The 14,128-nt window shown below is 48.6% G+C and overlaps 1 protein-coding gene across 1 annotated transcript in view; it reads left to right on the plus strand.

The window, feature by feature from the left end:
* The window catches only part of calb2a (calbindin 2a), a 91,534-nt gene that overhangs the window by 57,879 nt on the left and 19,527 nt on the right, over positions 1-14,128 (plus strand). Inside the window, exons 5-8 of the mRNA XM_070897730.1 lie at positions 4,908-4,964; positions 6,641-6,718; positions 8,827-8,882; positions 13,587-13,626. Of these exons, the coding sequence (XP_070753831.1) occupies positions 4,908-4,964; positions 6,641-6,718; positions 8,827-8,882; positions 13,587-13,626 (231 nt within the window). The remainder of the gene's footprint in view (positions 1-4,907; positions 4,965-6,640; positions 6,719-8,826; positions 8,883-13,586; positions 13,627-14,128) is intronic.

Raw genomic sequence — 14,128 nt, forward strand, 5'->3', positions numbered from 1 at the left:
AGTTTCCTGCTTTCTGTCTGCCTCCTTTTTTAAATAGAGGCATTACATTTGTGGTTTTCCAATCGGCTGGGACCTCTCCAGAATCCAGGGAATTTTGGTAGTGCCACACAATACAATGGATGGTGTCCTCAGTATGAAGATGGGACTTTGTCTCCACAATGACTGTGCGGTGATCACCGTCATGGACAAATGCTTCTGCGAGAGATAAATTGGTGAGGATGAGGTCAAATAGGTTTTCCTCTTGTGTTGGTTCTCTCACCTCCTGTCGCGGGCCCAGTCTGGCAGCTATATCCTTCAGGACTCGGCCAGCTCGGTCAGTAGTGGTGCTGTCGAGCCACTCTTGGTGATGGACATTGAAGTCCCCCGCCCAGAGTACATTCTGTGCCCTTGCTACCCTCAGTGCTTCTTCCAAGTTGTGTTCAACATGGAGGAGTACTGATTCATCAGCTGAGGGAGGGCGGTAGGTGGTAATCAGCAGGAGGTTTCCTTGCCCATGTTTGACCTGAAGCCATGAGACTGCATAGGATCAATGTTGAGGACTCCCAGGGCCACTCTCTCCCGACTGTATACCACTGTGCCGTCACCCCTGCCGGTGGGACAGGACATACCTAGGGATGGTGATGGAGGAGTCTGGGAAATTGGCTGAAAGTTATGATTCTGTGACTATGTCAGGCTGTTGCTTGACCAGTCTGTGGGACAGCTTTCCCAATTTTGGCATGAGTTCGCAGATGTTAGTGAGGAGGACTTTGGGTCGACTGGATGTGCCGTTGTCGTGTCCAGAGCCGAGGTCAATGCCGGGTGGTCCGTCCGGTTTTATTCTTATTGTTTCATGCAACAGAATGTTACAAATGTGTGTCTCGCTGGGCCATTTCAGAGGGCAGTTAAGAGTCAACCACATTGCTGTGGGTCTGGACTCATATATAGGCCAGACCGGGTAAGGGTGGCAGATTTCCTTTCCTAAAGTTGCATTCGTGACCAGAGGGGTTTTTACGACAATCCGATCATTTCATGTCACCATTATTGATACTAGCTTTTTATTCCAGATTTATTTAATTGACTGAATTTAAATTCCCCAGTTGCCATGGTGGGATTTGAACTCACGTCTCCGGATCGTTAGTCCAGGCCTCTGGATTACTAGACAAGTAACAGAACCACTATGCTACCATTCCCAGTAGCCTGATCAGGCTACTTGATGAGCACCACCTTAAACATTCACTCCCTGCACCACCGGCACACTGTGGCTGCAGTGTGTACCATCTACAAGCTGCACTGCAGCAACTCGCCAAGGCTTCTTCGGCAGCACCTCCCAAACCCGCGAACTCTACCACCTCGAAGGACAAGGGCAGCAGGCGCATGGGAACACCACCACCTCCACGTTCCCCTCCAACTCACACATCATCCTGGAAATATGTCGCCATTCCTTCATCGTCGCTGGGTCAAAATCCTGGAACTCCCTCCCGAACAGCACTGTGGGAGCACCTTCACCACCATCTTCTCAAGGGAATTTAGGGATGTGCAATAAATGCCGGCCTTGCCAGCGACGCCCACATCCCGTGAATGAATGAATAAAAACACGTTTTACTTCTCTCTCTATTCTCTTTTCCTTCAGGTAGAAGGTGGTGGGTGGTATGGTTTGGTGTGGTTGGCATGCAGTCGAGGCATGGTCGGTCTTGAAGTGTCATCTCCTTACTTTGCCAAAAAATCTGTGGTTGTCAGAGAATGTTCAAAGACATGGATCCCGGGTCCAGCTCAGAGTCGTCAATATCGGCCAGGTCCCACATCTGAGCTTTTCAGTCACGAGTCCGTATCAGCCATTTACCTGGAGTGTTTTCTCACAGCCAGAACATAGTCTTGTTAAATGGGGCAAGCTGTGTCTGTCAACAGGAGTTGTGTGCGAGTTTTCTGCCCTGTTATTGATCTTTGGTCACTGTTAAAGCATCCGTGGCTGGAGTGCCCATCTTCTGAACGGAGCACAGACTGACTCCGAACATGGGCTTGTGTAACTCCCAACCACAGCAAGTGAGTGGGCTCTCCCTCCAACTTACTTCCCATCGGGTGATTTGTCAGTCGGTCTGTCAATGAAACCAGCGATTTCCCTCCCAGACATCTCAGGCAGATGTTGCTTTCTAGGCTCCCAGTTAATCAGATCATCCCAGCGATAATCGGTGTGGGTGCTTCTAGGAAGCCTGAGTCCCGATAACTATTTAAGCACATCTTCAATGCCCGGGGAGCCCATTCGGCCAGGGCTAGGGGCGGCGTGCTTCGGGCCCCTCCCATGCAGCGTCGCAGAGATCCAGACTGCGAGGAGCTACTGCACATGCTCGCAAACTCTAGCGCGCATGTGCAGAGGTCACGGCACTGTTTTCATGGAGGTGCGCCGTTTTTACAGGGGGCGGAAACTTGGGCCCTATGTGTGGTGTGTGATCTGATTGAAACATACAACATTCTTACAGGGCTTGCCAGGGTAGATGCAGGGAGGATGTTTCCCTGGCTGGGGAGTCTAGAACCAGGTGTCACAGTCTCAGAATAAGGGGTCAGCCATTTAGGACTGAGATGAGGAGAAATTTCTTCACTCAGAGGATGGTGAATCTTTGGAATTCTCTGCCCCAGAGGGCTATGGAGGCTCTGTCGTTGAATATATTCAAGACAGAGAGCAATAGATTTTTGGCTATTAAGGGAATCCGGGGATATGGGAATAGTGCAGGAAAGTGGAGTTGAGGTAGAAGATCAGCCATGATCTTATTGAATGGCGGAGCAGGCTCGATGGGCCGAATGGCCTACTCCTGCTCCTATTTCTTATGTCTTGACCCAAGTCTCTCTCTCTCTCTGCCAATCTACCTTCAGTAATTCTCTCCATCTCTCCCCACCCCCCACTTTACAGAACACGAAACAGAAGTTACAACGGGTGTGAGAATATAGGAATTTATAATCGAAATGTTAACAGGAGGTTTGCATAAACATAAGATTTTTAATATATCATATTTTTATCAAATTTGCTCGGTATTTACACACTATTTGGATGCCACCATGTCTCTCAGTGGCCTTTGATAGGATTCCCATTTAAAACTGAGCAGCTACAAGGCGTCAGGTCACTCCTGCTGCTGCACATACCATTAGCTGGAGTTCCCACTCCTGGTACCGAAACACACAGGGCTTGATATTCGATTGTCTGTAGCTTCAGTTAGCGGCCAGAGGGGACGTTAATGGGAGCGTGAGAGCTTAGCGACCAGGCGAGCAGCTTTTAGCGCCCCGACGGAATATTCATTAGCGGCTCATCGGGGCTGCAAACCGCTAGCGCCCGGCTGCTGACAATCAGTGCGATCCTGACGGATTCCTGGTGCAACGCCCACGTTTGCGCCCCAGTCGGTAAATTCGGTGCGTGTACCTCATTCAGCGTCCGCCAATAACACCGTCTGGGAAAATAGTCGGTGCAGGCTTGCAGAGTCATTAACTGGTGGCTACTTAAAGGGATGAGGAAGCGCTTCCCTGGGGGGTCACAGTCGGTACAACGGTTATACACAGCACGATGCGTGAGCCTCCCAGTTTGCAACGGCAGACAGACATAACAGTATAGGTTGGAAACAAGTGAGTTTGAAAACTTTAATGGGTGCATTACTATGAAGCACCTTTAAGACTTGGCTTTTCCCGGGATCTTATTCGGAGTTCCGCACATGCACTATGGATCCGCAACATGTACCGATCAAACTTCCCCAGCTCTGGTGTGCAACGGCTGATTTAGAGCCCCTGTCAGCTCTTCAACCGATTCTGACCAATTTCTGGGCGGGAGGCGCAAACTTTTTCAAGGCGCTAAGATTACCGGTCCGCCTGGATTAACGCCCCAACAGAGGCCCAGCCGAATTTCTGGCCCCATGATTCAGACTGGTCCAGAACCTTCACAGCTCCAAGACATTGTCAGAATTCCAGCCACCCTCCTGGGTAACAGTAACTTAGTGTCTTCTTCCCGTGTTCTATGTTTAAGTTTGATATTTAAATGATCTTTCAGAACTTAATTATTCGGGGTGTGAAGTTAGGGCTTTATTTACTGGAGTTAAGAAGGTAAAATTGTGAACCGATAGAATACAAAGGGTTATGATAGAGTAAATAGCGACAGATTGTTTTCATGGTCTCTGAAATGGTAACGAGGGGCCACAAAAAGGTTAGAAAATTTGTCTTTACACAGAGGGTGGTTAGAATGTGGAATTCTCGGCCGCTAGCTGTTGTTGAAGCAGAGTCCATGAATTCTGTTATAAGGGAATTAAAGAAAGATTTGTGTTTCTACAGCACCATTCAATCCCAGAACACTTTGCAGACAATGAAGTACTTTTGAAGTGCCGTCACTGTTATAATGTTGGAGGTGCAGCAGCCAATTTGCACACAGCAAGCTCCCAGAAACAGCAATGAGATTAAAGACCAGATAATCTGTTTTAGTAATGTTGGCTGAGCGATAAATATTGGCCAGGATACCTGCCCTGTTCTTCTTTGAATAGTGCTATGGGATCTTTTACATCCACCTGACAGGGCCTCGGTTTAACATCTCATCTGAAAGACAGCACCACTGACACTGCAGGACTCCCATCGCGCTGCACTGAAGTGTCAGCCTAGATTTATGTGCTCAAGACTCTGAACTAAGGCTTGAACCCATGACCTTCTGACACAGAGGCGAGAGTGCTACCCACTGATCCACGGCTGGCACCTACTTAGATAGTTGTTGAAAGAAAAGCAATGTTAAAGGGTATGGGGAGTGAGCAGGAGAGCAGGATTAAGCTTGGTGGCTCGTGTGGAGAAAACCATCAACATCAAATTGATGGGCCTAAATGGCCAGGTTCTGTGCTGGCATGATTCTATGGTTATATAATTCCATCAGCCCGGTGTCCAATAATGACAAATCTTGTCTTTTTGTTTTACAGACCTGGAGGAAATATGATGCAGACTGTAGTGGATACATCGAAGCCAATGAACTGAAGGTGCCCCCATTTTATATCAGTGCATTTATAACATAACACTAGAGTAAATGTCAAATCACAGAGCATACCCTAACTCACAGTAGACTTACGATAAAAACGCATTATGTTTCCTATTCTGAACTTCAAATTATCATTCAGTTTCCAAAAGGGTTGAACAGAATAAGCTGGTAACGGAAGAAAGACTTGTCTTTATCTCACACCGTTTCACATCCCAGAGACATCTCAAAGTGTTTCCGATACAATGGGGTCGATTTTCACCTTCAGCGCCTGGCTGTAAATCAGGTGTATTAATCGCCCTCCCGATACAGACCCTGATCCATTGTCGTTCCATCCATTTTAAAATGCATCGCTGCCTGATTATAATGTGAACTGTTCTGCCTCCCTTGGTCTCTGCCTATAGTTGATTGTGTCTGCTGTGGTGTGTAATTAAAGGGTACTGGACTAGCAACTCACATCGTGAGTTCAAATCCAACCACACCGAGTTGTGAAATTTAATTTTAAAAATCCAGTTATTTGTGGGCTGGAACCAGAAAGTAAAACGACCGGGAAATCTGTCGAAGTGTCATAAAAACCCAACTGCTTCACTGATGACCTGTTGCCCCTATCCAGACTGGCCTCCATGTGACTCCAGTCTTACACTATGTAGTTGATTCTTCGGCAGTCTGAGGAAAAGAGTGTTTGAAGACCAGGCCCTCAAATCTACCACCAAGCTCATGGTCTACAGGACTGTAGTAATACCCGCCCTCCTGTATGGCTCAGAGACATGGACCATGTACAGTAGACACCTCAAATCACTGGAGAAATACCACCAACGATGTCTCCACAAGATCTTGCAAATCTCCTGGGAGGACAGACGCACCATCGTTAGCGTCCTCGACCAGGACAACATCACCAGCATTGAAGCACAGACCATACTTGACCAGCTCCACTGGGCAGGCTACATAGTTCGCATGCCTGATACAAGACTCCCAAAGCAAGTGCTCTACTCGGAGCTCCTACACGGCAAGCGAGTCCCAGGTGGGCAGAGGAAACGTTTCAAGGACATTCTCAAAGCCTCTCTGATAATGTGCAACATCCCCATCGGCACCTGGGCGTCTCTGGTCAAAGACTGCCCTAAGTGGAGGAAGTGCATCCGGGAGGGCGCTGAGCCAAGAGCATGCAGAAAACAAGCGCAGGCAATGGAAAGAGCGTGCGGCAAACCTCTCCCACACACCCTTTCCCTCAACGACTGTCCCACCGGTGACAGAGACTGTAATTCTGTATTGGATTGTTCAGCCACCTAAGAACTCATGTTAAGAGTGGAAGCAAGTCTTCCTCGATTTCGAGGGACTGCCTATGATGATGACTTGTTCTAGACATCTAGAAGTGAAGCACTTCTTCACACAAAGGGTAGTATAAATGTGGAATTCTCTCCCCAAAATGCTGTCGAGGCTAGGGGGTCAAATTAAAACGTTAAAACATATTGATAGTTTTTTGTTGGGCAGGGGTATTAATGGTTACGGAACCAGGGCGGGTAGATGGAGTTAAGATACGATGAGCCATGACATAATTGAGTGGGGGAGCAGACTTGAGGGAATGAATGTTCCTACGTTCTTTCACTGCCAATGGTATCCGGTCAGAAAACCAGTCAATTCCAAAAATGTTAAATAATGAAGATGAACTATTTGTCTCCGCAGAGCTTCTTGCTGGACCTGTTGAAGAAAGCAAACAGACACTACGATGACAAGAAGCTGCAGGAGTACACACAAACTATAGTGAGTAAAGGCTGACCAAGGCACAATGTCCCTTACACCCCCATCTCCACTCAGGCATCAATGATCCTGCTCTGGGCTGAGATCGCTGACCTCAGTGGGGTTAGCAATATGGCTGCCACCATTGGCCTCAGTGCCCCTCGGCTGTGGGGCAGCCAGGCATCCAGCTCCCGAAAATGCAGGGCCTGGCTGCGATGGTCCCCACGGTTGAATGGCGTCTTAGGTGAGGGCAGTTGGCACCCATGAAAATGTGCCATAGCATATTTACCAGGGTGTTGCCTGGACTGGAGAATTTTAGCTATGAGGAAAGATTGGATAGGCTCGGCTTGTTTTCTTTGGAACAGATGAGGCTGAGGGGAGACCTTATTGAGGTGTATAAAATTGAGAGGCCTAGATAGAGTGGATAGGAAGGACCTATTTCCCTTAGTAGAGGGGTCAACAACCAGGGGGCATAAATTTAAAGTAATTGGTAGGAGGTTTAGAGGAGATTTGAGGGGAAATTTCTTCACCCAGAGGGTGGTGGGGGTCTGGAACTCACTGCCTGAAAGGGTGGTAGAGGCAGAAACCCTCACCACATTTAAAAGTACTTGGATATACACTTGAAGTGCCGTAACCTACAGGGCTATGGATCAAGAGATGGAAAGTGGGATTAGGCTGGGTAGCTCTTTGTCGGCTGGCGCAGACACGATGGGCCGAAATGTAAATTTCTATGATTCTACCCATTATCCCTACAGTGAGAATGATGCACACATAGGAAAGTGTACCTGGGGTTGACCAGGAACGAGAGAGGAATAGAAGAGAGATGTCCAAATAAAGAAAAAGAGGAGTAACTGCTGTCCCAATGAAGAACAGTGGTACAGAGCGATGTCGTGGTATTTCCTTCCTTGGGTCTCCACATCCTTGGGTTGGGCGTGACCCACTCCCAGGGTTTCCCACTTACAGGCCTGACCTTGCCCTCCTCCCCTCAGATTCACAGGGTTTCCCCAGCTGTCAGGCCTCCTGCAACCCCAGGACACCCCCCCCCCACTCCACCCCCACCCCCATCTGAGAGCAGACCAAAGTGATTCTAACTCCCATATTCCCATCCTTACTGTGGCCTCATCTCAGACGCTGGTTGTGGCTGGGTAACCCCAGACATGTTGCAGAGAGGAGGGCAGGTGGGAATGGGCAGGTGGAAATGGGCGTTGGGAAAGGGCAGGAGGAAATGGGCAGGTGGGAAATGGGCAGGGGGAAATGGCAGGGGGAAATTGGCATTGGGAAAGGGCAGGGGGAAATGGGCAGGGGGAAATGGGCGTTGGAAAAGGGCAGGGGGAAATGGCAGGGGGAAATTGGCATTGGGAAAGGGCAGGGGGAAAAGGGCAGGGTGAAATGGGCAGGGGGAAATGGGCGTTGGGAAAGGGCAGGGGGAAATGGGCAGGGGGAAAGGGCAGGGGAAATGGGCAGGGGGAAATGGGCATTGGGAAAGGGCAGGGGGAAAAGGGCAGAGGGAAATGGGCAGGGGGAAATGGGCGTTGGGAAAGGGCAGGGGGAAATGGGCAGGTGGCAAATGGGCAGGGGGAAAGGGCAGGGGGAAATGGGCAGGTGGGAAATGGGCAGATGGAAATGGGCAGGGGGAAAAGGGCAGAGGGAAATGGACAGGGGGAATGGGCAGGGGGAAATGGGCGTTGGGAAAGGGCAGGGGGAAATGGGCAGGTGGGAAATAGGCAAGGGGGAAATTGGCAGGGGGAAAAGGGCAGGGGAAAAGGGCAGAGGGAAATGGGCAGGGGGGAATGAGCAGGGGGGAAAAGGCATGTGGGAAATGGGCAGGGGGAAATGGGCACATGGGAATGGGCAGGTGGGAATGGGCACGTGGGAATGGACAGGTGGGAAATGGGCAGGGGGAAATGGGCAGGGGGAATGGGCAGATGACCATTTCGTTTATCTGTGATAATCTCCAGTGAAACAATTGGACATTACCAGGGATAAAACACACGGTGATTGTGATGCTCTTGACACCATTTTCCTAAAGAAATGAATCAATTACAGGAAGATTTTACAGAAACACTGCGAACATCAACAAAACACAGGAGCATTGTAATCACCATGCGATTAATAAATACTCTTCTTTTCAGTTGAAAATTTTCGATGCAAATGGCGATGGGAAGCTGGGCCTTTCTGAAATGGCACGGTAAGTTAATCTCTTCAGCGATCTCCCAGGGCTGGGGGTGCGGGCGGTGGGGGGAGGATATCGGAGGCGGGGTGGGGAGGGAGGGAGAGAGGGACGGAGGAAGTGTTTAGCTAGGATGCTTCCAGCCATCATGGCATGGGGTGGGCTTAATAGACTAGCTGGTCTTTTCCTGCCGGTAAATGTAGTGAGTTTGTAGGAGATGTGCTATAGGTGGTGTTAGAGACAGAGTGCACAGCAAAAGGTTTTAGAGAAGGCTGTCGCTCAGTTGGGCAGATGTACAGCAAATGAAGTTTAACATTGAGAAAGGTGAAGGGGAGAGATTTGGTTGGATAGCGGCCATCACGCGGGTCGGAACAGGGGAGCTAAAGGGTTTGCAGCCGCGAGCGTTGCCATTCGCGCCGCTCGGCAGATTCAGTGTGCCGGTATCGCCTGGGAGCGTAGTGCCGGTGTGCAACTCCCCCCGTGTCGCCACGGGGCCAACATTTGGTTTGCGCTGCACCCGTAGCGCCCCCTAGTGACCCCGCAAAAGAAAGCTGGCACGCAGAGCTGTCCCGGGGCGCTATGGGAAGGAACGACTGCTTCAGGTAAGTGTGAGTGATATTTTTTATTTTGCGATTTAACTTTATTTGGGGCGAGTAATGTACAGGGATTTTTTTTCGTATTTTTAGTTCCTTTTTTTTGCAGGGAAGCCTCTCTTAGATTGCCCCGAAGCCGAGTCTTTAGCGCGGGATATTCAATTGCTCACCCAACCTAGCGCCCGGAGAGAAGTGTGGAACACCTCCCTCAGTGTTCCGCTCCACTCTCAGGGTGCAAACACTGAATTTTGCTGTTCCCATCACTAAAAACTTTCCGCCGCTAAATTTGCGGTCTGCCCGACATTCGTGCCTTAGGAACACTCCAACCAAATTTCTAGGCCAAAGTATTGGTCAAAAAACACGCATCGGTACGCATTGACCAGAGTGACACTAGCGCGGAGAATATCTGGAAGGAAATAGGAAGTAATGGCAGACTTTCAGTGCCTGGACAATGTGACAGAGCAATTAGAAAAGCCAGTCAGAACAGCGAAGTACAACCTGCAGAGATTATGCTGGACTGTGAAGATGGCCGTGGGACGAATGCATGCAATTCTGGTCACCGTGCTACATGCATTGGAGAGGGTGCAGAGAAGAGCAGCAGAGCTGATTCCCAATGTAAATGGGGTGACCAATCAGAGACGACAGAGCAGCTTGAGGACCTCGGTTTAAAGAGGGGCCCTCAGTCAGGTTTGTAAATATTAAATGGCATTGATCAATCCAGAAAATTACTTCAAAGCAAGCCAGGAAAGTGGGAGCAGGGGTGATAAGTTTAGCTTATTGACAACTTCATTTAAAACAGATATTAGAAAGAACGTCTCGACAACAATGTATTTCAGCCCCAACCACAGAGCAACACCAAATTTATCCACCCCCCACCTTCTTCGTTTCTGTCCTCGATATTAACCCCCTCACAACAGGTGGAGAGGGTCGGGGGGGTGGGGTGAAAGACTTAGATATGGGGACGCTTCCCCAACACGGCAGATATCGTGCGCGTGTTTCACAAGAACAAGAAATAGGAGCAGGAATTGGCCATTAGCCCCTCGAGCCTGCTCCGCCATTCAATAAGATCATAGCTGATCTGATCATGGACTCAGCTCCACTTCTCTGCCCGCTCCCCATAACCCTTTATTCCCTTATCGCTCAAAAATCTATCTCCACCTTAAATATATTCAATGACCCAGCATCCACAGCTCTCTGGGGCAGAGAATTCCACAGATTTACATCCCTCAGAGAAGAAATTCCTCCTCATCTCAGTTCTAAATGGGCGACCCCTTATTCTTAAACTATGCCCCTAGTTCTAGATTACCCATGAGGGGAAACATCCTCTTTGCATCTACCTTGTCGAGCCCCCTCAGTATCTTATATGTTTCAATAAGATTACCTCTCATTCTTCTAAACTCCAATGAGTACAGGCCCAACTTACTCAACCTTTCTTCATAAGTCAACCTCTGCATCTCAGGAATCAACCTAGTGAGCCTTCTCTGAACTGCCTCCAATGCAAGTACATTCCTCCTTAAATACGGAGACCAAAACTGTACGCAGTACTCTAGGTGTGGTCTCACCTGTACAGTTGTAGCAGGACTTCTCTGCTTTTATACTCTATCCCCCTTGCAATAAAGGCCAACATTCCATTTGCCTTCCTGAATACTTGCTGTACCTGCATGCTAACATTTTATGTTTCATGCACAAGGACCCCTAGGCCTCTCTGTACTGCAGCATTTTGTAATCTCTTTCCACTTAAATAATCATTTGCTTTTTTATTTTTCCTACCAAAGTGGATAACCTCACACTTTCCCACATTATACTCCACCTGCCAAATTTTTGCCCACTCACTTAACCTGTCTATATCCCTTTGCAGATTCTTTGCGTCCTCCACATAATTTGCTTTCCCACCTTACTTGTATCATCAGCAAACTTGGCTACATTGCACTCGGTGTCTTCATCCAATTCATTAATATAGATTGTAAATAGTTGGGGACCCAGCACCGAACCCTGTGGCACCCACTACTTACTGTTGGCCAACTGGAAAATTACCCATTTATCCTGACTCTCCGTTTCCCAAGGGTCGGGAAACTCGGCAATGAAAGGGAGGCGGGAGCTGGCAGCTCCTCAAGGTTAGTGCCTCTTTCAACACCCCTTGTGGGCCAGGCGGAGCTGGAATGCTTTACTCGGCCAGTCAAGGAAGCATAGGATGAGCCGGTAGACAGAGGAGACTTTAACCTCCATCTGGGACTCTCACCTTCTCTGTCAGGGTCTCTCACACTCTCACCCTCTCTGTCAGGGTCTCTCTCCCTCTCTGTCAGGGTCTCTCACCCTCTCTGTCAGGGTCTCTCACCCTCTCCAGTTCTTGACAGGCCAGTGTGCTGACCTTAGTGTACAGTGCGATTGAGTTTGCCACATCACGCTCAGTAGGAGAAGGCTGTCTAAACTTGTTTCATGTGGAACCTTTCCAGCCAACCAAGAGAAATCATTGAGTGGGATTTGCACCCAGGAGCTTGTTGCTCGCAAGAGTGTCCGAGAGATGAATCCTTTATTCCAGGAAACCCCAGGACAATCCGAGAGGGTTTGTGACCCCAGTGACTTTGGCTTGCCGCGTTCCTGCAGCAACAGTGCTGAGATTGGGAACTCGCCACGTGTGGAATGGTGCCCGTTAAGCCAAGCACTATCATTTGGTGATGCTGTGTTTTACTAATGCCACACGCCACACCACTATGCTACCTGTGTACCTCATTGCCGTGCCACCTCCATCCAAATCCAGGTACATCACCATGCCATCTTGAATCAATTCTGTGTGCCACAACACCTTGCTGCCATCTTCAATCAGATCCCCTGTGCCAGCTCAGTCCAAATCAGCAGAGCTCACCAAGGTGGCCCCGAACATTATGGATCTCAGTGTCGGTTAACTTGGTATCCATGGAAACTACATTTATGCCCTGCCTCATCATTGTGTGGTCACAGCGACCATTCCAGTGGCAAAATCAGATGCAACAAGGATGTGTGAGGGAACTCCAAACAGGTGCTGGCTATACATCAGTCAGTCTGTGTACAAGTGATTGGCTCACTCCACTGTTTGCCCAATAAAGCTTTCAGTCTTTGCTCAGGGGGCAGCACTCTCGCCTCTGAATCAGAAGGTCATGGGTTCAAGTCCCACTCCAGGGACTTCAGCACATAATCTAGGCTGCCACTCCAGTGCAGTGCTAACGGAGTGCCATCTTTTGGATGAGACATTAAACCGAGGTCCCGTCTGCCTTCTGAAGTGAATCTAGAAGCCCATTTTGAAGAAGAGCAGGGGAGTTTTCCCCAGTGTCCTGTGCAATATTTATCCCTCAACAACATCACTAAAAACAGATTATCTGCTCATTATCAAATGGCTGTTTCTGGGACCATGTGTGTAATTTGACTGCCGCGATATGACAGAGACTACACGTCAATAAGTACTTCATTGGCTGTGAAGCGCTTTGGGACGTCCTGAGGTTGTGAAAGGCGCTATAGAAATGCAAGTTTTTCTTTTTCTTTCTTTTAAATTGCACGGTGTATATTTTGGCCTGGAAATTCCGGCCTCCCCGGGTCGGTACGGGGTGTGTGTGGACCCGGGAAGGCATCGCAAAAGCCGGTTTTTAGCGGGCAATGCGCATGCGCTGAAAACCGGCCTTTCCGATCTGTCAAGTTTCTGGCCTGACAGATCGTAGCCAGATCGGGAGCGAGGACAGTTGCAAGGGCAAAATTGCGGGATTTACCCAATATCTTGCCCAGCAAATGTCCTCAAAACTCTTGCGCCTGATAGAAGCAGGCGCATAGCCTACTGTTACAGGCGTAAGAGTTTAAAAACATATCAAAAACATGATTAAAATAACATTTAAAAAAAAACATATTTACGTTAAAACCCTGCCCACGCAGGTAATGTTATTTTAAACGCTAACCCTAACTTTTTTTTAAAATCGGCAAATTTTTTTTCTTTAAAAAATATTTATAACAACTTTAATTTCTATTAGTGTATTATGTGAGGTGTTTTTTAAAATGTTTTATGTAGTGTTTGTGTGTTTTGGGGGTTTTCTCATTCATATAAGTACATGATGCATCAAGTGATTGGGCTGCTGTCACACTAATTCTTTCTCTTCACTTTCTTTAGTTTATTACCTGTTCAGGAAAATTTTTTGCTGAAGTTTCAGGTGAGTGTATTGAGATCTTTTCTCCAGCTTTCATTCCACATTTCCCCCTTCTCCCCTGAAAGTGCAGGGTCTAGCTCGGAGTACAGTTCCACAGGCACTGACTGTAGGCTGCTACTTCGCCCAAGTGCCCAATCTCCATGTGTGAGCCTGGACAGTGAGTGCCTATTCAACTGTGTAGGGCATCATAGCCAATGTTACCCCTTTCCCGGTGTCCACACATATGCATGTTCTAGCACTGGATAGTGATCGGGAGCAGCAAGCCCTGCTGATTTTGCTTTTCTGTAGCCCGGTAGTATCACTTTGACCCCCAGCTAGAGGTCAGCTAACTAAACACAAGCCAGAGATTTAATTTGGGGCCTTCCTTCTTGGTGTGTACAACTCAGCACAAGCCGCACGGTGCATTTACCCACTGGGCTATTAGGGGGTGCCCTCCTGCATCCTTGTAATAGGCAGAAGAAACTGCACAATACAGTATACTTGCTGTACCCATTCCCCCATGACA

Source organism: Pristiophorus japonicus, chromosome 13 (genome assembly GCF_044704955.1).
Source record: "Pristiophorus japonicus isolate sPriJap1 chromosome 13, sPriJap1.hap1, whole genome shotgun sequence".
Classification (NCBI taxonomy): Eukaryota; Metazoa; Chordata; class Chondrichthyes; family Pristiophoridae; genus Pristiophorus; species Pristiophorus japonicus.